Below are 27,414 nucleotides of genomic sequence, written 5' to 3' on the forward strand. Positions count from 1 at the left end.
TACCTTGACCTCCCAAAGGTCCACCTAAGTCCCAGTGGTCTGGGTCCCTACGGGCTCCTCCTGGGGGGATCGCAGACTTCCAGTGGCGAAGACACAGGTCCTCTTCTCATCTCTTCATCTGCCTCCGCAGTCGCCTCAGTCTCCAGTGCCGAGGGTCAGCTGGTCTCGTCTTCTGCTCTGCCTCGCCACCCGACGAGAGAACCTACAGATCTTCTGCAAGGTATACCATCCTCCCGTCGGCCCAAGGGTTCACAAGCCTGAGCTTAACAGCACCTCCAGTTCTGTAAAACACTGTGCATCCACAGAAATTCCCCCAACAATGGAGCTTGGATGTTTCCCTTACAGCTCATCATACAAAAAAATATTTTCAAATTCTGGTGTCACTTCATGGTAATAACAGCACAAACACCTTCCACTGCCAGTCATGTTATGAGCTAACACAAAACCCCGCAAAAAAAGACACTCAAAATCTATAAGGCAAACCTATCATAACAGTAGTAACACCAAGGACGCAAACAACAAGATCCCTACCTGTGAAAAAGCAGAGGTAAATATTACACTGGGTCCCAGAATACCAATACACCGCCTACTGAGGAAACAAAACAAATCCGATTGCTATAGATCTCTATACAGATTCTACACGCTAGCAGAATCTCTCATCTTGGTCACACGCACTGAGCAGAGACAGACCCTCACCAAATACAGAATAAAGGATGACAAATTAGACAAACACTGAAATGGAAACCCCAAGAAGCCAGACTCTGTGTAACAATGGAAAAACAGAACCACCAATCCTCATAAAATAAATAAAATCAAGAAACATAAAGAAGCAAGTATAATAGTAAAACCATACTAATAAAAGAATATTTTAAAACTACTGACAAATAGAATAAATTCTATTAAAATCATACATTTTTTTTTAATTTCCCAAGCACCAATAACATATTTCAAATCAGCACACATATCAAATAACACCCAGTACTTAAAACTAATAAGGATTTTAGAAAGCCCCTGCTGTCCATACCTGGGAACTCTTGATTTCCAGTCACCCTGATATTGTCGAGGATTAGGGGGTTGGGGGGGAAGGGGGGCACAAACTTCGTCCTCTCTCTCTCTGACACATACTCACATGCCCATTCTCTCTCTCACACTTACATTGTCACATACACACACATACATGCTCTTATACACACCCACATCCTCTCTCTCTCACACAGACATACTCTCAGGGTCTGACCCTCTCTCTCCTCCCACTCCCCACACACAAGCTCTTACTCCTCCAAATTATTTCATAAACATACGCATTCTCACTCTCACTGGCTTCCTCACATACACACCCAGGCAAGCTCCCAGTCATTCTCACACACATACACATTCAATCTCACAGTTTCTCCCCCACACAAACTCCCCAGGCATGTACACATTCATTCTCACACACACACACTCACACACACACACACACCCTAGGCAGGCACCCATTCTCACACAGACAGACCCCAGGAAGGCACCCATTCATTCACACACACGTACACACACATATCCAGGCAGATACCATTCATACACATGCACACACTGAAGGCAGACACCCCCCCCCCCTCTCTTTCTTTTGCCAGCAACCTCGTGGCCTCTCTCGTTCCTCTGCTGCTGCTGTCACTGCTGCCACGTGGCTATTCGGGAGCCACTAATTGCTGCTACTGGTACTGAAACCTGTGCTGCTGCCTCCTTTGTGCAGGCCCATGGTATAAAAAATTTGCAGGGCTTCCAGTTCCTCCATGCTAATCTCATACCTCGTGAGATCAGCAGAGAGAAAGTGCTATTCTTGCACTTTCCCAAAGATTACATGTGCCAATCACTAAAAATTCAAAATAATTTTTTTTTTACTTTTGCTGTCTGATCTTAGTTTTCCAAACAGTTGGTCACAGGTTCCCTTTCTTGGTCTTTTGCCAATTCCTTTTGCAGGGTCTCCTTATTTTCTGTTTCTTCTCTCTCCACCTGTCTTCTTCCCTTCCTCCCTCAAACACACACACTCAGGCTCTCATTCTCACATGCTGTCTCTCACACACATAGCTCTCACTCTTACATGCTGTCTCACATACATACTGGCTCTCTCTTTCACATGCTATCTCACTCTCACACACACACACACAGGCTCTCTCACAAGCTGTCTCTCACACACACACAAAGGTTCTCACATGCTGTCTCTGCAAACTCTCACTCCCAAAGAAACAAACCGGAAACCGATCTAATATTGCAAGTAGCAACCAAAAGGAGAGGATCGGTAGACACCAAGTGAACTTTATTGAAAAAATGCCCGACTCAGGCCGAGTTTCGCTCAATTCTGAGCTGCTTCAGGGGCTAATATAAAAACAACATAATAGATATAACCAAATACATATAAACAGATATAGACATATATACACCACACAGACATTAATGGTTAAATCATGATAAACGATAACAAGAATGATTTAAAGAGAAAATGTAGTAAGCCCATAGCTATACTGTTATAACACTGTGGTCACATTTTTGTTGATCCTTATCAAAAATAGTTGTATCAGCAACCTTAAGCTCCCATTAAGATATTAAATGGGTTATAATATGAAAAGTATAGGGAATAAATAACAGGTACCTATATTTCTAATATAGATTACAATAAACATAAGAATAAAAATAAATATGAATAAAACAATGGTTAAAAAGAAATGACTACCTGTTGAAGTCGGTGGTATCTGTTAGCATTAGATTCAACTGTCATCAGTTCTAGTAGTGTGCTCATCCACATCTATATAATGGCAAACCGAACAAAATATTTGTGCATTACAGGTGATATAAGAGGGCAGTGGTGACTGAACTGTCAATTTTACATAAGAATAAAAGAACAGATAAACTAAATCAAAATCTATGTACCTGTTGCTATTGTTCAACCTTCACTGTCAGACCAAAGTATACTGTAGGAGTACCTTCTTTTCTACGCCTTTTAAAAAAGACTGTTTACGCGCCATATCCTGCCTGTGACCAGGGTAGTTTGAAACTGGATATTTCAAATGAGTTAAAGATTAAAAACAATCTATATGGCTTTTTTTTTCTTTTTCCCCCTCCCTTCTCCTATTTCGGGTGCTCCTAATGTGGCAGATATCTTGTTCTCCAGGGATCGGGTGAGCTTCTTCCCGGTTTTTTGGGCACTGTTGGCGTGACTTTCCTTTGATCCGGTGGACACATCAGCTAATTTGAGGGAGGAGGGTGTGAAGGACCTTGGTGTTTTCATATACGGACCATCTGGTTTTTTTAATTATTTTCTACTATCCCGCTGGAATCCAAACACTCAATTATGGATATGATTTCCCCTCGATTATTTTTGAAAGGTCCGTGCCTTGTTGGGGGGACATAGTACCACATTGCAAGGCTGGGGATTTCATTTGAGGGGAGCGGGTTCTCTGTCATCGTAGGGGGGGTTTTTGGGGGGGGGGTTTGCCTGGGATGCCGTATCTTGCTTAACCTGCTTAGCTTTCAACAGCGTTTTTTTTTTTGTGGTTTACAGGGGCTGGGAATTATTATGTGGTCAGATGCTGGGGCTGGTTTCCTCCCTGGGAGGTGCATCACTTTCAACTCTCTTGTAATGCTAACTGATTTCTTTGGCCTTTTTCTATGTATTGTGGGGTCATAATCCTCTGCACTTCTAACGTGTATGTTTGTTAACAACTGTTCTTGCTAGTTTTGTATGTGTATATCTCAGTTGTATGCTGTTTCAATATGATGATGTGGGGGTGGGGCTGGATGGGGGATGGTAGGGGGACAGGGGGGCTCCTCCATCTCCCTTTCTCTGACGGGAACGGGAGAGTGGTCTCACGTTTCAGAATGCAGAAGGGGGAGGGGGTTGGAGAACAGCACTAGGGGGGGATGGTGGGTGGGAGGGACTAGGGGGGGGAATGATGGGTGGGAGGGACTGGGAGGTATGGAACATAGGAGAAATACTGGTTTCCGGATAGGGGAATACATTGGTGTTTCGGAAGTTGCAATGTGTTTTTGCATAGTTTGTTGACCTGGTCTCATGGCCAATATCTTGGATAAAGACATGATCCGTCTCTTCCATCAGTCTCATCCTCGGAAGCCGAAACCCCCTGAGGGGGGCACTTGGAAGGGGGGGGTACTGTTGCGCCCGTTGGTCGCAGACGGCTGCACCCTCTATTGCTCACCTTTTTTCTACTTGACAGTTCATTTTGGAAAGATGGCTGCCTCCGCTTCTCCTCACCGTACCTTCCGGCGTCCCCGGTCCAGCATGGGCGATTGCGTTCGCCATCTTTCTCCAGGAGTCACCTAGGGCATGCGCATGCGCGCAGCCCCGTCCTTTACGTGCGTCATGGCGGGAACCTCGGGGGCATGCCCACCACATGACGTCACTAGCTCTGGTATTTAATCTCCGCTCATGATTCCTTTTATGAGTTAGCAAGGAATCCTCCATGCTAATCTCTCCACGTTACCAGATGCTCCCGCTCTGTGTACTCTTGCTCCAGGATGACTTAGGTACCTGCTCCACGGGGGCCTTGCCTCATTCCTCCTTACCCTCCAGGGTTACCTCCTACCAACTAGGATGCCTAAGGTACCGCTCTTCGGGGGGCCTTGCCATGCTCCTACCTACCCTTCGGGGTTGCCTACCCATTACCAGGACACCTACGGTACCCATTCCTCGGGGGCCTTGTTCGTCTGGGACCTCCGCTCCTCAGGGATTCCATTCTACTACAACTACCAGGATCAGAGTGAGTACTGCCGTTCCAGTTCTGTCTTTGCATTGTCTCATCTCTCTCTCCATAGATCCTCGGCCTACACCGCACCGCGGACCACTACCAGATCTATTGGCTTCTCCATCTAAGCTTGGGTTCTCGGTCTACCCCGCTTCGCGGACCACTACTGGACCCATCTCTCTCTTGGGACCTGGTGAGACTGTGGAACTGACTTTTCCACCCTGCAACCTACAGACGGAACATTGCCATCTGGTTCCTCCTCTCCTGGCTGGAGTCATCACCCGTTCCTCGGGTTACCATCTACATTGCAGTACCATAAAGCTAATTCTCTGTGTCCATCTCTGCCTTGAGCTAGCCTATCGCTACAAGTCCCCACAGGGCCCCACCCTGTGGGAGGTGTTAATCTCTTACAGCGACCAAGGGCCCACGCTTCAAAGTCCAAAATACAACACGCATCATTCACTGCTATACACTCTAACTCTCCCATCTGGCATTGGCATTCAGACATTTCAAAGTGTGTTTTATTTCTATGGGATGGGATGAAATCTAGCTAAGAGTGAACTGAGACAGAAATGAGATGAAAGGAAAAAATTAATATCAGAGACAGACATAGGGGAGGAAGTGAAGCACAGAGGAGATGAGAGAAGAAATAGAAACTGGAAAGAGGAATGCAATGAAAGCAGAAAAAGACAAGGATCAATGTGATTAGAGAAAATAAAATGCCTATCAAAAAGGGTAGAAAATATTTTATAATAATTTTAGTGATTGGAATTTTGTCAGCTTTGGGAATGTGCATCTCTGAGGTCTTTATATTTTGTACAGTACAGAATGAAATGCATTTCTGTTTCTCTTTTCCAGTGTTATCTGACTTCTTAGAATTTCTAATTGAGTTTTTGTATTTTATGTACATTGAGAGAATACCAGGAGAGGGGGAGATAAAGGGAAGGGAATGCCTGAAGGAGAGTGGAGGTGGGGGAAATGTCAGAATGTGCCTGGTAGAAAGGAGGGAAGGTGAGGGAAGGGAGAGAGCACCTGGAGGGAGGGAGAGTGGGGGGGGGGAATACTTGTAGAAAAGGGAGGAGGAGAGAATGCCAGAAGAGAGGAGAGATTGCCTGGAGACAGGGAGAGAATGTGGAGATTGAATGGAGGGAGGGGGAGAAGGAGAGTATGTGTGGGGGAGGGGCACCATTGACAATCTTTACCCAGGGCACCACTTGCCATAGAGCTGGTCCTGAACACGACAGTAGGTTTGGTCAATCTATCCTGCAGTCTCTTTAAGGTTTAGAACCCATTCTTTTCCAGGCTGCTTATTAAAAAAAAAAAAAAATGGCTGGTTCCCACCAAAAATATTTTATCCATTGGTAGTATTTTTCTAATGTCATTTCCCCTTTTTCGTTCGGGGAAGTCTGTAGCTAAGAATTCCCCACATGTAAGGACATTACAATCCTTCTTGTTCTCAAAGAAAGCAAAAGTTGTTTACTTGTAACAGGTGTTCTCCAAGGACAACAGGATGTAAGTGCTTATAAAACTCACCCATCTACCCTTGGAGTTAGTTCCTTACATTATACATAGTTATGTCAAAAACTAAGGGGGCCCAGTGCAATGCAAGTTGTGCTGCACAATCGAGCATGCCAAAATCTTCCGAAAGCTTTTTTATAAGCTTTCCGCACCAGGCTCCATCCAATCATATCACCCACATGTGAAGACTTATAATCCTGCTGTTCTCAGAGAACACCTGTTACAGGTAAGCAACTTTCATTTTATGTGCCATATTTCACACATTGGTGAGCTGCATTTATGTGACACAGCAAAACCAATTTTTGCAATTTTTTTTTTCCATTTAATTTTTATTGAATTTACAATTTACAATAACAAAATCTTTGTTATAAAGAAATACAAGTGCATTATCGATGAGCTTATAAAAGAAACAAAATGTATAACGTAAATACTTTTTCCATATGAAAAAACCTCATCTACTTAATGCACTTTCACATTATAGAGGAAATAGTGTGGGGGGGCGTATAGAAATACAGAGGAGTCTAGCATTAGGTAATTTAAACTTAAACATGGTCAACCTTCATTCGATGTTACAACTGTCATTGGATATTTAGAGCTCAAGAATTGTCTCAGTTGTGGAGTATCAAAGAAAATATAGGTTGACCCATGCCAGCCAATAACACACTTACAGGGGTACTTTACAATGAAACTAGCACCGATAGCTATAACCTCGGGCTTCATCTGAAGAAAGCTTTATGCCTTACTTGAGTGGCCTTGGCCAGATCAGGAAAAATCCTGACTAGGCCGCCACAGAAAGGTACCCTTAATTTCTTATAGTAATTGCTCATTATTAAATTTATATCTTCCTCTACACTCAAAGTCACTAAAAGAGTCTCTCTTCCAGTGACCTCTACATCAGATGCTTCCAGATACTGCGTCAAGTTATCCATATTGTCCAAAACACTAATTCTAGGTGTACTTTGCTTCTGGGACAGATGTAGTATCTTCTTAATCACAGGAATTTTCTCCTGGGATATTTCCAAGAATTCTCCCAGATATTTCTTTAGCGTTCCCATGCACTGTTCATCTTTTATCATCGGAAAATTAAAAAAACATAGGTTCAAATGTTTTATGGAGTTTGAGGAACTCCATTTTACGCAGCGTTGCTAATCTTTCCCTAGAGAAAGCAGCTGTTACTTCCTTTAAATCTTTTACCTCCGATTCTATTTTCTGGATAACTGTTCTTGTTCCTGTAATATATGCTGGTGATCATGGGCTACCACATCTAGTTTGGCTGAAACGCCTAATAACTTATGAGATTGTTCCTGTAGCTTTATATCCATTCCAGCCATTAGCTCCCATAGGGAGTCAAGTCACAATAGCAGGTTTTTCAATCCAATAAGCGATCTGACTCACCCCGTCATCTCTAGAAATCGAATCTATCCTCTCAGCTGCAGGCCTCTTACTTTCTCCTTCTACCGCAGCTCCATTTAACCTTATCGGGGTCGATGTCATCGCTACCCCTGGACTGGCTCCCTCTGCTCCCTCCAGCTGGTCCGCCTCTATCGAGTTTCCTCGGATCAAACCAGCAGCTCCGGGTGTCTCCAGGGGGGAAACTAGCTGCATATTCCTCGGGTTAGGCGGGCTCAGCGTTATTTCTCCCGGCGAGAGGGGTTCTCCTCCTACCCCTCCGCCCGCGGGAGAGACAGCCCGTCCCGTAGGTATCGCAAAATCGCAGATTAGCTTCTGATCAGTGGGTAGAGAAGGTTCGGAGGGAAATACCTTCACTCTGCCCTTTTTTTTGTGAGGCATACTGCAAGAAAAACAGCAATACCGTGCTGCTAAACTGTGGAAATCCGAACAAAGATCAGAGCGTCCGTGACCTGCTGCCTCTCAGTCGGCCATCTTGGTTACACCCCCCGCCAATTTTTGCAATTTAACACACAGTAGAAAGGAATAATCTGAGTCACCATAAAATTAATCCTAGGTGTAATTTTCCTAACTTTAAGAACTAATAAGCTTAACAGTGCATTGTCTTGCTATTACCAGGTTATTAAAGCATTAAAAGGAACAAATATTCTGAATGCACAGACTGAGAAATTAATGACTACTTAAGGCAGCTGTACATTTACACATTAGCTAATTAAGGGTTTTAATTTCAAAAGCTCATACTGAGTCTTCCCACAGAACAGCAGCAAGTATGCGTACGTTTTAACCTGTGCAGAGAAATTATGGCTTGTGTGTGCCAGAAAAAAATGCAGTGTCCTAGGCAGACTCCAGAAGCATGAAAATGGTTATCTCAGTAAGGAGACATATATGGTATAGTGCTATGAGGCTGTACCATAGATCACAGGGCTGGAGGCTCCAAGTTAGATTAAAGTTCCTTAAAAGAGAGATCAATATAATAAGGTGCGCAAGGCTGAGTGCACATTTTTTACTCATGCTTCTTCCAATTTTTGAATGAAGATCTTTTGGCTAAAATAGCTTCTTTCACCTCCCCTTTTAACCATGCCGGTAATCGTTTTGCCTTCTTTCCACCTTTCTTAATGTGTGGAATACATCTGGACTGTGCTTCTAGAATGGTATTTTTTAACAATGACCACGCCTCTTGGACATTTTTTACTTTTGTAGCTGCTCCTTTCAGTTTTTTTCTAACAATTTTTCTCATTTTATCAAAGTTTCCCTTTTGAAAGTTTAGCACGAGAGCCTTGGATTTGCACACTGTTCCTCTTCCAGTCATTAAATCAAATTTGATCATATTATGATCACTATTGCCAAGCGGCCCCACCACCGTTACCTCGCTCACCAAGTCCTGTGCTCCACTGAGAATTAGATCTAAAATTGCTCGCTCTCTCGTCGGTTCCTGAACCAATTGCTCCATAAAGCTATCTCTCTAGCGTGTCCCGATGATACATTTACCCAGTCAATATTGGGGTAATTGAAGTCTCCCATTATTACTGCACTATCAATTTGGTTAGCTTCCCTCTTAGCATTTCACTGTCCATCTCTCCATCTTGACCAGGTGGATGGTAGTATACCCCTATCACTATAGTCTTCCCCGACACACAAGGGATTTCTACCCATAAAGATTAAATTTTGTATTTAGTCTCATGCAGGATGTTTATCCTGTTGGACTCTATGCCATCCCAGACATAAAGCGCCACACCTCCTCCCAAGTGCTCCTCTCTGTCATTGCGATATAATTTGTACCCCGGTATAGCACTGTCCCATTGGTTATCCTCTTTCCAGATGAGGGAAACCCACCAGCGCCCTACACCCTGCGCTTGGGGTGGTCGTGGACCACTGGGCCACAGCGCACCCTACACAGCCCAACCGGCTGGTCATGGACCATGCTGGGATGGATCAAGTCGAGTCCAGGAAGACATCTCGAAGACAGACATCAGTACATGGTAACGAGGTCAAGGAACATCAAGACTAGGACAATGGAGACATCAGGATGGGCGAGGCATCAGCAGAGACCAGGAGAGAAGACAATGAAGGATCCAACAAAGAGCATGGAATGCCAAGAAGGAGCGAGGAGTACACGGAAGTCCAATAGAAGACTAGCTCCTGAAGGACAGTTCCAGGAGGGACCAAGCTCCTTGCGAAGGCAAAGTTGAACTGAGCACGGAGCCCTTTTGTAGGGCGAAGCAGGAAACACCCAGGGAGGAGCCTGAAGAGGACCACACCTGCACTGGCCCTTTAAATCTGGAAGGAAGCCGCAGGCCTGCCCCTCAGGAAAGAAGGGGCAGGACCCTGGACAGCGGCCATGCTGCCGCTGTGGAGATGGAGCAGGGCTGGGCCGAGGAAACAGGCCCCGACGCACGAGGCGGCTCTCCTGCCACTGAAGGAGGAGGGAGAGTGGCTTCAGCCACGAAGGACAGTCCAGGGATGTGGCCTCCAGGCCGCAGAGCCAGAGCTGCGTAGAGGACCCGGTCGGTGGCAGCCTGCCACAGGGGAGATCCCAGAATGCGGCCTCTGGGCCGTGGAATGGCAGCGGCTCCTTCCGCAAGGAAAGTCCGGGGATGCGGCCTACCGCTCTACGAAGGTAAGCAGCCTCCCGTGGCTCCAGCCGTGGGAGGAAGCGCAACAGGGATTCCATTTCTAAAGTACTACATTTTTGTTTTAGCAATGCTCTATTTATTTACAGCACTGTAGTTATCCCTTGTGTGTGGCTATTTATTTGTGCATTGCGTTTCTAGTTACTATAGCAACCTTTGCATCATATCGAATGTACACCACCTGTGAAGTGGAAAGCTTTTTATCAAATACACAATAATCTATTATAAGTATAGAGATTTTTTTAAAATAATGATCTAATGGAAAGAAAATCATATTTTACAGAGCATATGGTTTGCCTAGTCTAAAACATGTATTTTAAAAGAAAAGCTTTGTATAACATAAAAGGATGCAATTTTTTTCATATTTTGTTTTTGTATAAAAGTGAATTATAAATATTTTCTGTGTAAGAAAATGGGTGATCCTCATACTGTCATGAATCTCCTTTCTGCCTTGGGACCCCTCAACTCCCTCCTAAAAGTTCTCTAGACTAGTTTCTAGATTGTTCCATCTGAAACTCTTTTCTCCTCAAGGCTTACATATTCTCTTTAAGTCACAACTCTGTGGATCTACATTTGGGGTCCCCTTCCTCCTGTGCCCTGCCCAGTTCCAGCCTTTGGGCCTATCTGATCCTGCTTCTCCTGAGGCTTTCCTAAGACTGCCTCCTTTTCTAATATTCTTCCAAAAAAACATCCAGTATTTTCCAATGTGATTTCTGCAGACCTATTTTTTTAATTTGTTTATTTTATTTTTTGTTAATAAGCTAAACACACCAAACTTTACAAATAAATTTTTACTAAGGAGAAAACCTCTTATAGCAAAATGCTCAGCGTCAAGCTGCCCTCATTGGGAAAAATAAACCTTTATTTAGAACACTGTTTTTGGCATCTTAATTAACTTTGTTCTTCTTGAATCAATTCCACACAATATAAATTTAAGAATCAATTTTCGTGACAAAGACCCATTCAAAAATTCATTTAGTACTTAGCTTAAACAGTACTGCCGACATGGACATGTTTTGCAGAAATGCCACTTCAGGGCAAGAGTTTTACAATCGTACCAGGCAGCAGCTTGTGTCTGCATTGCTTTCTGCTATGTTATTTCTAAAATATAAAATAAACAAATTAAAAAATAAGTCTGGAGAAATCACATTGGAAAATATTGGGTGTTTATTAGAAAATTGGCACCAGTGGCAATGGAAGCCCAGACCAGATGTATTCCATGCATTTAAAAAGGTGGAAGGAAGGCAAAAAGACTGCCAGCGTAGTTAAAAGGTAAGGTGAAAGAGGCTATTCTAGCCAAAAGAACATCCTTCAAGAAATGGAAAAGGGATATGAATGAATAAAACAAGAAACAGCATAAGCACTAGCAAGTTAGATGTAATGCATTGGTAAGGATGGCAAAGACAGAATTTGAAAAAAGTTTGCTGTGGAAGCAAAAATTCATAATAAAAACTTTTTTGGGTGCATTTGAAGCAAAAAGCCTGCAGGGGAGTCATTAGATGATCAAGAGGTAAAAGGGGCACTAAGGGAGGACAAGGCCATAGCAGAGAGATTACATGAATTCTTTGCTTTGGTATTTACTGATGAAGATGTAAGACAGATACCCATGATCTAACAATCACAATACAGAGCAACATCTCTCTAAAACAGTGGTTCTCAACCCTGTCCTGGGGACCCCCACAGCCAGTCGGGTTTTCAGGCTATCCACAATGAATATGCATGAGAGAAAATTTGCATACACTGCCTCCAGAACATGCACATTTTCTCTCATGCATATTCATTGTGGATAGCCTGAAAACCCGACTGGCTGGGGGGGTCCCCAGGACAGGGTTGAGAACCACTGCTCTAAAATTAACAAAAACAAAAATGAGAGGGAAAACCAAAATCTTCCAAAAAATGAACTAATTTTATAAAAAATTCGACTTAATAAACTTCTATTAGCTTATGAAGGGATTGATGATATCAGAAATAATCATGCAATTATAATCTGCTGTTTCTCGCCTACAGTGGGCCTCAGGCAGTATCAGGGATTCTTTTACTCTAGGTTTAAATCATTTATTGTCTATCTCCAACCAATCCAATTGTTCCAATATACTAAATTTTATTACTTCCAAAATCCACCAAAACAGTACCATAAAGTCAATCCACAAAATACTTAGCTGTACAGGCGTTCATGGCTACTCACAAAATCACCCGATATTATTTATTCCGGCAAATAACGTAATGCTTTGGTTACTATGTATTAGGTGTCTCTGCAAGCAATGAGCATGCATATATACTCCTGAGGAAGGCAGTATTCCCCGAAAAATGGTCCATGTTGGGAGGATTTTGTGAGTGGCCATGAACAGCTAAGTATTTTGTGGATTGACTTTATTGTACTACTACTTGGATGGATTTTGGAAGTAATAAAATTTAGTATATTGGAACAATTGGATTGGTTGGAGGTAGATGGTAAATGATTTAAACCTAGAGTGCAAGAAATGCTGATTATGCATGAGGCCCATTGTGGGTGAGAGACAGCAGATTATAATTGTTGCAGGAATATTTCTGATACCTTCAATCCCTTCATAAGCTAATAGAAGTTTATTAAGTAACATGTTTTATAAAATTAGATCTTTTTTTTTGGAAGATTTTGGTTTTCCCTCTCATTTTTGTTTTTGTTTTAGGCAGATACCCATGCCAAAAGTGATATTTAAAGATGATAATTCAGAGGAACTGAAAGAAATCTTGGTGAACCTGGATGAGGTACTAGAGCAATTCAGTACAAACTGGAAAGTAGCAAATCACCTGGACCAGATAGTATAAATCCTAGAGTGCTGAAAGTATTGAAAAATGAAATTGCAGACCTACTGTTGATAATCTGTAAACTATCATTAAAATCAGCTATAGTTCCTGAAGATTGGAAGGTGGCCAATGTAATGCCGGTTTCTAAAAAGGGTTCCAGGGGTCCAGGGGTTCCAGGGGTCATCCATGAGTGAGCCTGATATCAGTGCCTGGAAAAATGGTTGAAACTATTTTAAGGAAGAAAATTACTGAACATATAGATAGACATAGTTTAATGGAACAAAGTAAATAATGATTTAGCCAAGGGAAGTCTTGCCTCACCAATTTGCTACATTTTTGTGAAGGCTTGAATAAACATGTGGATAAAGTTGAGCCAGCTGATATAGTGTATCTGGATTTTCAGAAAGCATTTGAAAAAGTACCTCATGAGAGATTACTATGCAAAGTGGATTCACGGAGTAATATTTAATTCCAAACTACTCTTCAAAACAGTAAAACACCTAATCAAAGACCCATCTTCATTCATCTCGAGTAACCAACTTCTCAAAGAATGCCTGCAACGAATATGCCTCATCACTACTAGATAAAATTAATAACTTAAAAACACAATTCCCCACCTGCTCACCATTAAAAACACTTGAAGCAAGGACAGCCTATTTGGAACACATTCGACAGTCACTAAAATGGAAATAAATCAAATATTTACCAAAATTAAATCAGTGATCCACCCACTAGACCCAATTCCTGTGAGTTCCATTAAATTAGTACACGACGCAATCACCCCAACAATTGCAACCATAATCAACCACTTGCACTCAGAAGGTATAGTCCCTTATAGGGCGAAACAAGCTGTTATCAACTAATCCTAAAAAATAAAACTGGCAAAATAGATGACTGTGACAATCACAGACCAATATCCAACCTATCTTTTATCACAAAAATTCTAGAAAAGGCTGTGCTATCTCAATTGGAAAACCACTTAGAAGACAATGATATTCTATACTCAAACCAATTCCGATTCAGAAAAGATCGCTCAACAGAAGCTCTTCTCATTTCTCTAATAGACCCTGTTCTACAGGGGTTTGACGCTGATGAATCTTGTATACTAGTTTTAATACACTTAAAAGCTGCTTTTGACACAGTGGACCTTACCCTACTATCAGGCCGATACAGTACAGTGCACTCTGGTAGAGCGCACTGTTAGCCCAGATTTGGACGCGCGTTTTTGACACGCTAGCTTTACCCCTTATACAGTAAGGGGTAATAGCACGTCGAAAACGCGCGTCCAACCCCCCCCCCCCCTCCCCCCGAAACTAATAGCGCCCGCAACATGCAAATGCATGTTGATGGCCCTATTAGTTATTCCTGCGCGATACAGAAAGTAAAATGTGCAGCCAAGCCATACATTTTACTTTCAGAAATTAATGCCTGCCCAAAGGCAGGCATTAATATCCAACTTAATATCATAGCGATATTAAGTCGGAGGCCCCAAAAGTAAAAAAAAAAGTAAAAATTTAAAAAAAAAAATGTAAAATCGGCCCGTGGGTCGGAAGACGGATGCTCAATTATGCCAGCGTCTGTTTTCTGAACCCGTGGCTGACAGCGGGTTTGAGAACCGACGCCAGCAAAATTGAGCGTCGGCTGTCAAACCCACTGCTCCTATCGGCTGTCAACCCACCGCTCCTGTCCCTGTCCCTGTCCCTAGCACCTCCTTTTACCGTGGGCTTTAATTTGCATAGGCCACCCTCCTGAATCGTGCACCCAGGAGAGTGGCGTTTTTCTGTATTGGCCTGTATGTTACCAGATGAGAAATTGGAATAGAAGGAACTGTGCTCAAATGGTTCTCTTCTTTCCTAGTGGACAGGACATTCCAAGTCAAACTGGGCAACCACATCTCTGACATATTCCCTATTGAAACTGGTGTTCCTCAAGCTTCAGCACTATCAGCAAACATTTTCAACATTTATATGCTTCCTTTGTGTACATTACTAGCAAAACTAGGTATCAAATTCGTTTTATATGCAGATGACATTCAGTTCTATATTCCTTACACCAAATCAAATGAAATTATAGCATCAACACTCTCAACATATATGAAGGTAATACAGAATGAACTGACATAGCTTAAACTAACACTAAACACAAATAAAACTGAAATTGTATGGCTAAAGAGAAACCCCTCCACAGTAAACACACCTCCCCTTGACCTGGGTAATTTTCAGGATATACCCTCTGAACAAATACGAGACCTAGGAATACAGATTAATGAGAACATCACTATGAAAAAACACAAACAAATTGGGGTAGATTTTAAAAGAAGCGCGCGCGGTCTACATGTGCTTTGCACATGTACACCTGATTTTATAACATGTGCACGCATGTTATAAAATCCGGGGTCGGCGCACGCAAGGGGGTGCTCCATTGTGCACCTTGCGTGCACCGAGCCGCACTGCCTTCATCCGCCTTTCCCCTAGCCCTACTCTAACCCCCCCCTCCCGACTCGTCTTACCTTTTGCGCCTGCCGGCAGCCTGCCAGCACACAATCCTCCAACACAGCAGCATTAGCCACTATGTCGGAGGTCTCTGGCTCCGCCCCCAGACTGCCCCTTTTGTAAAGCCCCAGGATTTACACGCGTCCCAGGGCCTTTTTAAAATAGGCCCGACACGTGTAAGATAGGTTACGCGCGTAAATTTTTAAAAATCCGACCCATTATTTAAACTGGATACTCCTACATTGGTTGAAACCATTGCTAACATTCCAGGATTTCCACACTGTTACAAACACTAATGTTCTCTAATATAGATTACTGCAATTTCCTATTACTAGACCTTTCTTCAGAACTTCTAAAACAAATATAGCTATTACAACAGGCTTCTGCAAGACTCCTGTTAGGGGCAAAAAACTTCGACCACATCACCCCATCACTGATAGCACTACACTGGCTGCCAGTACAAGCTAGAATCCAGTATAAAGTACTAACCCTAATCTTCAACATCATCAATGACAGAAACAACTGCTTAATAGGTGTGAATCTCCAACTGTACACGTCACAGCGAAATAAAAGACTATTAACTGTACCATCAACGTGAAACACACACATCTAATGCAAATAAGAGATAGAGGGGCCGATGCAGTTGGATGCGGGTTGTAGAGGTGCTAACTAATCCCCTTATCCAAATACATGTGCATGAGTCTATTAGCTATTCACTCCCGATGCAAGAAAAAAACCGGTGGATGGCCGACGCCGATCGGGTTCTCGCTAGCAAGGAGGCACTAGGGGCATGCAAGCAACCCTAGTAACTCCTTGCTAATGCGACCCCTAATTTAAATATTGCATGGTGCCCCCAGGAGGGGCGCCTGGGGGCACGTTAAGCGGGCGCTGACAGTTCAGCGACCACTTTCTGCGCATAATTATTGCATTGGCCCCAGAATGTTTTCCATAGCAGGCCCCAAACTATTGAATTCTCTACAAGAGTTGCTACGTCTGTTAACAGAAAGAAATAGGTTTAAACATGAGGTGAAAACATGGGTCTTCAGAAATGCGTACAATCTAACATAATATATCACTATGAACAATGCTTGAAGAATGAATGACAAGAAATGAATAATATAAAGTATCATAAAACAACTCCCTGACTAATGTACTAAGACTTTTGAAAAGGAAATTTTGTAGCACAAATCACTTTATAAACCCTGAGTTAATATGTTCTAAGTGTTATGTTAACCTATAATATGAATGTCGCTTTTGTAAACCGTTGTGATCTTCTTTTGGAATGACGGTATATAAAATGCTTAAATAAATAAATAAATATTAAAAAGTCATGGGATAGGAAGCAATGTTCTATTGTGGATTGAGAACTGATTAAAAGATAGAAAACAGAGAGTAGAGCTAAATGGTCAATTTTCTCAAAGGAGAAAGATGAATAGTGGAGTGCCCCAGGGATTTATACTAGGAACTTCTTTTAACATATTCATACATGATCTAGAGATGGAAACAAGTGACATGATCAGATTTGCTTATGGTACAAAATTATTCAAAGTTGTTAAATCACAAGAGAATTATGAGCAATTACAAGAGGACCTTGCGACACTGGGAGACTGGGCATCCAAATGGCAGATGACATTTAATGTGGACAAGTGTAAAGAGATGCATGTAGGGAAGAGCAACCCAAATTATAGCTATACAATGCAAGGTTCCACATTGGAAGTCACCACCCAGGAAAAGGATCTAGACATCATCGTGGTCAATATGTTAAAATCCTCTGCTCAGTGTGCAGCAGCAGCCAAAAAGCAACTAGAATGCTAGGAATTATTAGGAAAGGAATGGAGAATAAAACATTATGCAATCACACCTTGAGGATTGTGTGAAGTTCTGTTCACCGCATCTCTAAAAAGACATAGAATTAGAAAAGGTACAAAAAGAGTGACTAAAATGATAAAAGAGATGGAACGATTCCCTTTTGAGAACAGGCTAAAGAGGTTGAGGCTGATCAGTTTGGGGAAGAGCCAAGGGAAGATAGTGGTGTATAAAATATTGAGTGGACTGGAGCAGGTAAACATGAATTTATTGTTTACTCTTTCAAAAAGTACAAGACTAGGAGCATATTCAATGATTTTTTAGGTGATACATTTAAGACAAATAGGAGAAAATATGGGTCAGATTTTCAAAGGGGTATGCGCGTAAGATACGTGCGTACCCACCGAAAACCTGGCCGAAGTACCTCCTGTGCACGCCGAGCCTGAGTAGGCTCAGTGGTGCGCGCAAGCCTCAGGACGCACGTAAGTCCCGGGGCTTTCCTGGGGGGGCGTGTCGCGGCAGCGCGTCATTTAGGGGTGGGGCTGCAGGCGTGTTTCCAGCCCGGGGGCGTTTCGGGGGCATGGCCGAGGCCTCCGAAACGGCTCCCGGCCTGAAAATCGTGCGCCGGCGGCCGGCCCGGTGCGCACAAGTTTCGCCTGCTTCGGGCAGGTGTAACTTGTACAACAAGAGGTGGGGGGGTTTCGATAGGGCTGGGGGGTGGGTTAGGTAGGGGAAGGGAGGGGAAGGTGGGGGGAGGCAGAAGGAAAGTTCCCTCCGAGGCCGCTCCGAAATCGGAGCGGCCTCGGAGGGAATGGAGGCAGGCTGCTCGGCTCGGCGCACACAGGCTGCCGATTTTGGGCAGCCTTGCACGTGCCAACCCCGGATTTTAATGGATACGTGCGGCTAAGCGCATATCTATTAAAATCTCATGTACTCTTGTTTGCGCCTGGTGCGCGAACAAAGGTACGTGCGGGCGCAGATTTATAAAATCTACCCCTATGTGTTTACTCGATACATAATTAAAATCTGGAATTTGTTGCCAGGGGGATGTGGTGAAAGATGTTAGAATAGCTGGGATTAAAAAAGGTTTAGACAAGTTCCTGGAAGAAAAGTCCATAAACCATTATTAGGGTGGACTTGGAGAAATCCACTGCTTATCCCTGGTATAAGCAGCATGGAATCTATCGACCTTTTGGGATCCTGTCAGGTACTTGTGACTTGGATTGGCCACTGTTTGAAACAGGATATTGGGCTTGATGGACCTTTGGTCATAAGAACATAGAACATAAGAACATAAGAAATTGCCATGCTGGGTCAGACCAAGGGTCCATCAAGCCCAGCATCCTATTTCCAACAGAGGCCAAACCAGGCCACAAGAACCTGGCAATTACCCAAACACTAAGAAGATCCAATGCCACTGATACAATTAATAGCAGTGGCTATTCCTTAAGTAAATTTGATTAATAGCCATTAATGGACTTCTCCTCCAAGAACTTATCCAAACCCTTTTTGAACCCAGCTACACTAACTGCACTAACCACATCCTCTGGCAACAAATTCCAGAGCTTTATTGTACGTTGAGAGGTCTGACCTAGCAAATCTTATGTTCTTACGTTCTTAGAATGATCGGCAAATGCACTGGCTCCCAAATCACATTAGTTTGTAGAGTCTATTACATCCTGGCCTAGACAGATATGTTAAGGTTTTATTTATCTATTTCATCTGGGACCTACGGCAGGACTTTCTTTTTTCACTGTGGTGCCCCTTAGCACTCTAGTCTTACAGCATGAGCAATATCTTTTTTAAAATGCAATAGTGGACATGAGTTATTGAGGGTTTTCTCCCGTTTCCTGCCTTTTGAGCAAATCTTAGTAAATTAGGTTCAGTGGAAAGTTGGACACTAAAATTAAGTTATACAAGTACCAGTAGAATATTCGGAGGGCTAGCTGGGTCTGTCTGATATAGCAAAAATGACAGGGGCATGCCTCAATAAATTGCTTATAAACTAAGTAATTTATTGAGGCAAGAATTTTCAAGGACCAGGATCCATTTAATCAGATGCATGAGGTGGGTAAACATTTATGAAGATGGGTGAGGATTGTGGGGGAGAAGGATATAGAACAAAGAGAAGGCACCCAATAAGGCAAGGCAGGGTTTGGAAAGAGAGTGTTTATAGGATTATAGTTCAGCCACCTGAGGCAAGTGAGAAAAAGCAGGATGATCTGAGAATAAGAAAGTACCAGCAGGTATTCCAGAAATGTTAACGTACAGCTTAATCAAGTGCTTTGTTGCCAGTTCCATAAGAAAGCAGTTGAATGAAATTCTTCCCCTATCAAATCTGAAATGTGTAATGAGCCCTGAAAAATATTTATTGGAAAGGAGAACATACATGAAGAAGTGTTTGCAGTTTGTATTGATATAAAAAAAAAACATTTTTTAAAAAGTACCGCATGAGCACAGAGGAGTCAGCATTAGTGCCCAGAATTGATACACTGAACCAGGAAGTTTTGAGATCCATTTTTACAGGGAAGATGGAAAGGTGCTCATTATACATTACAAAAAATTATCTGTTGTATTAGTCTTCAGTCTTTGGGAAATACTATCATTCTGATTCTAGACACATTAGAGTTGCTTTAGAAAGAATTCTGTATTGGGGTAAAGCAAAAGTGATCTGTTTTCTATGACCAAAATTTTCCAAAACGCTCATGAGCTTATGTTCAAGATAAATAAAAAAAAAAAAAAGAAAAAGTATTGGTCCAGGGAGAGACCTCAGTTTAATTGCCAGCTCTGATCTTCCACTCATCAGGTTGGCCAGGGGCTGGGGATGACCTGGGAGAGGGATGTAGGTCATTGTGGAATAGCAAAACCTAATGGCCAGACTTATAAATTCCAGTTTTAAAACTGTTTTTGAATTGCCACTGAGAACATTCTGAGACAGATTTTTGAAGCCGACAAAATGCTGGTTTGAGGTTAGGTTTTTTTCAGTCATTCAAAAAGCAAGATTCTCAGCCTGTTGTCCAGGGCCGCTCTCATGAGGTTAAAATTATCATGTGGAATACCTGCCTTCGAAAAATTAGGGTTGAACAATAAACCAGTCACACACGATCACACAAGAAACCCTTATGCCTCCCAGGAATAAACCTGCTGAATGCTTTGAGCATTTATGTTCACAAAGCTTGGTATTACATGCATGTAGGCTGCAAAGCATTTATAATTCTGTTATGTATCGCACCAAGGGGGTCATTTTCTATCCCTATCGCACGCGAAAAGGGACTTTTCGCGTGCGATAGCTAGATAGGGGCGGAGTCGGGGTGGCGTCGGGACCAGAAGAGGAGTTGAGGCGGCGCTGGGGCGGACGCCATGGAAACTTCACTGGCGGCGATGAGGTAAGACCCGCTAGCGCCACCAGTAGCACACCCAATAGCGCCACCTTTTACAGTGGCGCGGTGGCTCTATTGGGTGTGAAAGCCGGCAGCGATAACACCGCGGTGGTGCGATCGCTGCCGGCTTTCGCAGGCCCGTGGCCCCCCCCCCCCGCTTCCCCCCCATCCCCCATTACCGCGGGATTCAAGAAGAGGTGCGCCGTAAGAAAATCCAGGCCCAAGTTAGCTGCAATTCTGTGCTGTGTCCTGCAAAAGAAATCAAACGTACCTATTACTGAACCAACAAAAAAATATTGTAGTGTAAATTTAAGTGCAAAATGTTATCAGTCATTTGATTGTATTACAAGGATTAGGGATTAGAATGCAAATTTCCCAGGCTGTCTGCCATTTCCCACATTGTTAGTACTAACATTCGATTTCAAAGCTTTTAATCTAAAACAGGTCACTTTCGTGCTGCCACATATATTAATCTGTATTTCTGAGCCTAGTAAGGATGGTGTTCTGTTCGGGATTGCCAGCTAATGAAAATGTTGGGTTGGTTTTTTTTTTTACTGACAGTCAGCCAGATATTTTCTGGCAAGCTAACTTTTTTATGACCCCACATTTTACCATTGCAATATTATGCACAGCTGAGATTTACCTCTCCATGTACTGAAGCATGGTTCCTAACTTTCGAGCAGTACAACCTCACGGATCCTAAATTCATTGCATCAAAGACAGGCACTCTCACTCATAACATTTTTAGTGACATAAAATTATTTTTATAGACTTTGTTTTGTTTTTTTTTTTAATACCTGCTGCCAGTAAGTGTATCGATGTTTGGCAACCCTACTGCTGCTGCTGCATTCTAAAACACTTTCCCCCCCTTTTTTTTTTCTTCTCCCCTTCCCTTAGTCGGACACAGAGTTCTGGGATAAGATGCAAGCAGAATGGGAAGAAATGGCTCGAAGGAATTGGATTTCAGAAAATCCCGATGCCCCAAATCAAACGGGCGCTGCACCTGGAGAGATGGTAGATAAATCTACATACAGTAAGAAAAATGTGACCTCCTACAGCCTCATCAGCCCCTTGATGCTAGATATCACAGATCGATTAGACATGCAAACATTGAGCAAGTACCAGCCTTGGGAGTTAAGAGGAACAGATAAGCTGAGCTATCCTGATTTAACCTCTCGTGCTCCCCTCATCTCCCAATGCATATGTGAAGATGTAGTGCTGCTTTTCTTAGGGCAATCAAAACTGTTGCATAGAGTGGTGTTAAAACCAGGGCTGAATCAACCTGTCCTTAATGGCACTTTGTTCAGAGTGGAATACCACAATAGTTTCATTACAGCAAGCACAGGCACACAGCATGCAACATTAATACTTGTGTGGAGAAGTGAAATTATGCCCAAACTCTGGGGTTAGGTCTCTTCATTTGCCAAAGGATCTGCAACAGGAGTGGCCACACAACCTTAAAGTAAGCTCAAGCAGGTTCTTGTTTAGGTCTTTCAAAAATTGTCACCCTAGGCAGTTGCCTGGGCCTAAATCCAAGACAGTGGCTTATTTTTCCTTGTATTTGGACTTAGGTCCATAATGACAAAGATATGAGGATAAACTGACTTAGGGTTCCTGATTTTTATTTTCTTGCTCAACCTTACGTACATAATATTTGCAATGTTTACTGAAAGAAATAATTGCAATCTCAGCCTGTTCTATTAATTTCTGTTGTAAATAGCTCTTTTATTCCACACGATGCAATGGTGAACCTTCCTTAATAGAAATGGCCTGCACTGCCATTATAACTTCTTCATCAGCTTTTCATATTATTCCAGTATCAGCAAAAGCAATAGCGTGGAATGTACTTTTATGTAAGTGTCACTCTATAAAACAGCAGTTCTTAAAAAAATAAAATAAAATGGCAGCGTTTCTTCTGCAAGATAGGTCGAATCCTAAAGAACACACCTTTCCTGCAAAATGCAAAAATATACATGAATTTAAATTCATCAAAAGTTGCATAATTAAGGGCCTGATTTACAAAGGCCATTCTCCCATTCTATTTCTATGGGAAACATGCTTAGTAAATGAGGTCCTAAGTTTGGGAAAACAAATTGTCCACCCATCCTTACTAAGTATGAACATTTTCTTTTTAAAGCCAACAAGTCCGTCCCCCGCCCCCAAGGATTCCTCCCCTTTACCCCTTCATCTTGGACCACATTCAAACCGATCTGATAATTCGCAGGAGCAGTAGGAGAATAACTCATGGCCGAATTCTTTCTAGCACAAAAGTAAAAATATTGCATCATCAGTAAGATGAGATAAAGTAAAAAAAAAAAAAAGTATATAAAGTATATTTTCTTCCTTTTTGAAATTATTATTGAGAAACTCTCTCTACTGTATTTACTGTTGCTCACAGCATGGCAGCGATGCCTCGTTAATTACAACAGAAAGACAGAATGCTGGGAGTCCCCGCTTGTGATTGGGGGGGGGGGGGGGAGAATAAGTTCCTAAGTTAAGAGCACATCTCATGGACGTCACATATGGCACTGGTCACCATTAAAGTTGTCCCCTGTAAAATCTGAAGAAGAAACCAACTCCCTGATTGGTTTCATTAATACACTGGAAGAATTCTAGTAACTGTATTGGTTTGCATGTTGTGGTAGTCTTCTGTTCAACCAAATATGTTGCTGTAAATGGACTTTCAAGACTACCTCTGTGCAAAAAAAAAAAAAAGTATGATGATGTTTTTATTCAATTAGTCTTCTGAAAAATTTGAAGCTAACATTTTGCAGTGTATGTACCTAATTTAGGAATCATTGCTTATGTGTTTCATCATTAATTCATAAATAATAATTATTTCTATAGTAGCAGTGTCCTTATCCCAACAAGCTTACAATCTTAAAATTTAAGATCAAGGAGGTTAAATGTCTTGACTAGGGTGAGTGGTGAATATTAGAACTGAACTACAGTCTCCAGCTGTGCTGCTTTCTGCTTTAACTGGTAAGAAGCAATGATCATGCTGTGTCAAGTTCTCAGGGAGAGGTTGACCATTACAGAGCAGTAGCAAGGTTTTAGTACATTTGTAGGTATAATTGGGGGGAGGGGGCGATGGAAAGTTTGTCTAGCATGGGCAGCAGCGCAGGATGGCTTGGCTACACTCTCTGTCTAAAGGTACATCAGGATAAGATGCTACCTCTAGCAAGCTTATGTCTCTGACAGCTGGGAGATCTGTTTTGTGCAAAGAGCAATGGTTAAAGTCAAGGAAGGGTTTTGGCCAGAGCATAAAAGTGTAGACAGGGGCAATTGGACAGTAGACAACCAGTGTGTTGCTATATTACTTTGTAACTTTCTTTACTACCAGCCCATTAATTGCAGTTTATGCTTCAGGGCTATTCCTTTCACAAGGAGAACCCTTTCAAAGAATGGCCTGGAGCCTTTGAGGAAGGCATGAAAAAGCTAAAGGAAGGAGATCTGCCTATGGCAATATTATATCTCGAAGCTGCCATTCTTCATGATCCAGCTGATGCTGAGGTAAATTTTACTCTTCATCTTTGTTATGGATTTGTGTAGCACTTTTATGCAAAGCTCTTGGCAATTAATTTAATAGCAGATATGTAGAACAGAATGGGGCAGTTTTTTTCCTAATACCAATTTGGTCCTTATAAAGGGACAATGTTGGCAGGTACCATCCAAGCATGTACAAAAATGGTGTGCACAGGGAAGATGAGCCCTCACTTCAATGAGTCACCTTAATGTTGGCACCCTCAGCATCCATGCTGAGATATGGGTTCCATGCACCATCAGAGGGAACAATGCACCTAATTAATACACCAATATCACTTCCCGCAACATAGGGATTTTCTTAGAGATTTCACGTTCAGGTCCTGCAGAGTGCTAAATATACTTCAGCCTCTGAGAGTTCATGAGATCAGATTCTCAAGAAATCTAAATCCCAAACAGATTCTGCATCTGAGTGTTTGTAGAAAACTAAGCAGTAAGTTTCTTATACTGATAAAAGTTTAAATACTTTCTCACCTTGCATCAGAGTGTGGAACAATAAAATATTTGACAAACTGAAAAAAAAGAAAAAAGCTAGGGGAATGTAAATATTTAGAAATAATTGAAAAGAGTAAAAATGAACTAATGACAAAGAAATCATCTTTAGCTATTAAAGTGATGGTAATTTTGTGATGTAATGAGGCTTAGAATAGGGACACAGTAAAAGGGAAGAGATGGGAATAAAGATTAATCCGCTGAATGCAAAGCACAGAATAAAAAACATTCTTGGTAAATAAATGTACTGGAGTAGATATGTAACCTCCAGGGTGGCATTTTCTGAAATGCTCCCTGTTCCACGTGCAGGTCCCCAGAGGCAGGCAGAGCTACGGAGTCTCAATGCATGGATGAGACGATGGTGCAGGGAAGAGGGATTCAGTTTTATAAGGAACTGGGGAAACTTTTAGGGAAGGGGAGATTTTTCCCAAAGGACAGGCTCCACCTTAACCAGAGTGGAACCAGGCTGCTGGCATTGACTTTTAAAAAGGAGACAGAGCAGCTTTTAAACTAGAACAAGGGGGAAAGCTGACAGTCACTCAGCAGTGCATGGTTCAGAGGAATGTATCTTTGAAAGATATTAATGAAACAGGAGAGAGCATCCCAACCGAGAGGTTCCAATAAAAGCAAATATAGTCCATGTGCTTATAAGTAATGAATCAGCTGAGCTAAAGAATTCCAAATTATCCCTATAACTGTAAAGCAGGTTGTTAATACAAACAAAAAAAAGAAGTAAGATAGTAGAATTAGAGTGTATAGCAGTAAATGATGAGATAGACATAACTGGCATCTCAAAGACCTGGTGGAAGGAGGACTAACAATGGGACAGTGCTATATCAAGGTACAAATTATATTGCAATGATAGGGAGGATCAACTTGGTGGGGGTGTGGCACTTTATGTCCAGGGGGCTATAGAGTCCAACAGGATAAAGATCATACAAGAGACTAAATGCTCAGTAGAATCTGTATGGGTAGAAATCCCATGTGTGTTGGGTAAGAGTATAGTGATAGGAGTATACTACCATCCACCTAGCCAAAATGGTTAGACAGATTATGAAATGCTAAGAGAAATCAGGGAAGCTAACCAATTACCCCAATGTTGATCGAGTAAATGTAACATCAGGACATACTAGAGACATAAAGCTCCTGGATGGAATAAATGACTGGTTCATGGAGGAATTGGTTCAGGAACCAATGAGAGAGGGAGCTATTTTAGAATTAATTCTTAGTGGAATGCATGATTTGGTGAGAGAGTAACGGTGGTGGGGGTCACTTGGTAATAGTGATCATAATATGATAAAATTTGAACTAATGACTGGAAGGGGTCAATATGTAAATCTACAGCTCAGACACTAAATTTTCAAAAAGGAAACTTTGATAAAATGAGGAAAATAGAAAAAACTGAAAGTTGCAGATGCAAAGGTTAAAAGTGTACAACAGGTGTGGATATTGTTTAAAAATGCAATCTTAGAAGTGCAGTCCAGATGTATTCCATGCACTAAGAAAGGTGGAAGGAAGGCAAAATGATTACTGGCATGGTTAAAAGAGAGGTGAAAGAGGCTATTTTAGCCAAAAAAATCCTTCAAAAATTTGAAGAAGGATCCGTCTGAAGAAAATAGGAAAAAGTATAAGCATTGTTGAGTTAAATGTAAAACTTGGATAAGGCAGGTTAAGAGAGAATTTGAAATGAAGTTGGCCGTAGAGGCAAAAACTCATAATAAAAACATTTTAAAATATTTCTGAAGCAAAAAATGTGTGAGGGAGTCGGTTGGACTGTTAGATGACTGAGGGGTTAAAGGGGTTGTTAGAGAAGATAAGACCACTGCAGAAAGACTAAATTAATTCTTTGCTTCTGTGTTTACTAATGAGGATGTTGGGGAGATACCGGTTCCGGAGATGGTTTCAAGGGTGATGAGTCAGATGAACTGAACCAAATGACCATGAACCTGGAAGATATAGGCCAGATTGACAAACTAAAGAATAGCAAATCACCTGGAACAGATGGTATGCATCCCAGAGTTCTGAAGGAACTCAAAAATGAAATTTCAGATCTATTAGTTAAAATTTGTAACCTATCATTAAAATCATCCATTTTACCTGGACTGGAGGGTGGCCATTGTAACCCCAATATTTTATAAGGGCTCCAGGGACGATCTGGGAAACTATAGACCAGTGAGCCTGACTTCAGTGCCGGAAAAAATAGTGGCAACTATTCTAAAGATCAAAATCGTAGAGCATATTTCCATATTAAACCATGACATGGTTTAATAGAACATAGTCAACATGGATTTACCCAAGGGAAGTCTTGCCTAACAAATCTGCTTCATTTTTTTGCAGGGGTTAATAAACATGTGAATAAAGGTGAACCGGTAGATGTAGTGTATTTGGATTTTCAGAAGGCATTTGACAAAGTCCCTCATGAGAGACTTCTAAGAAAACTAAAAAGTCATGGGATAGGAGGCGATGTCCTTTCGTGGATTACAAACTGTTTAAAAGATAGGAACAGAGAGTAGGATTAAATGGACAAATTTCTCAATGGAAAAGGGTAAATAGTGGATTTCCTCAGGGATCTGTACTTGTCTTGGACTGGTGCTTTTCAATATATTTAAAAATGATCTGA

General features: G+C 42.0%; 1 protein-coding gene across 1 annotated transcript in view; it reads left to right on the forward strand.

Annotated features, from left to right (window-relative positions):
• PEX5L (peroxisomal biogenesis factor 5 like) overlaps positions 1–27,414 on the forward strand; it is a 279,789-nt gene that overhangs the window by 192,996 nt on the left and 59,379 nt on the right. Inside the window, exons 7-8 of the mRNA XM_029617366.1 lie at positions 21,657–21,773; positions 24,129–24,272. Of these exons, the coding sequence (XP_029473226.1) occupies positions 21,657–21,773; positions 24,129–24,272 (261 nt within the window). The remainder of the gene's footprint in view (positions 1–21,656; positions 21,774–24,128; positions 24,273–27,414) is intronic.

The sequence above is a fragment of the Rhinatrema bivittatum genome, chromosome 9 (genome assembly GCF_901001135.1).
Source record: "Rhinatrema bivittatum chromosome 9, aRhiBiv1.1, whole genome shotgun sequence".
Taxonomy (NCBI): domain Eukaryota; kingdom Metazoa; phylum Chordata; class Amphibia; order Gymnophiona; family Rhinatrematidae; genus Rhinatrema; species Rhinatrema bivittatum.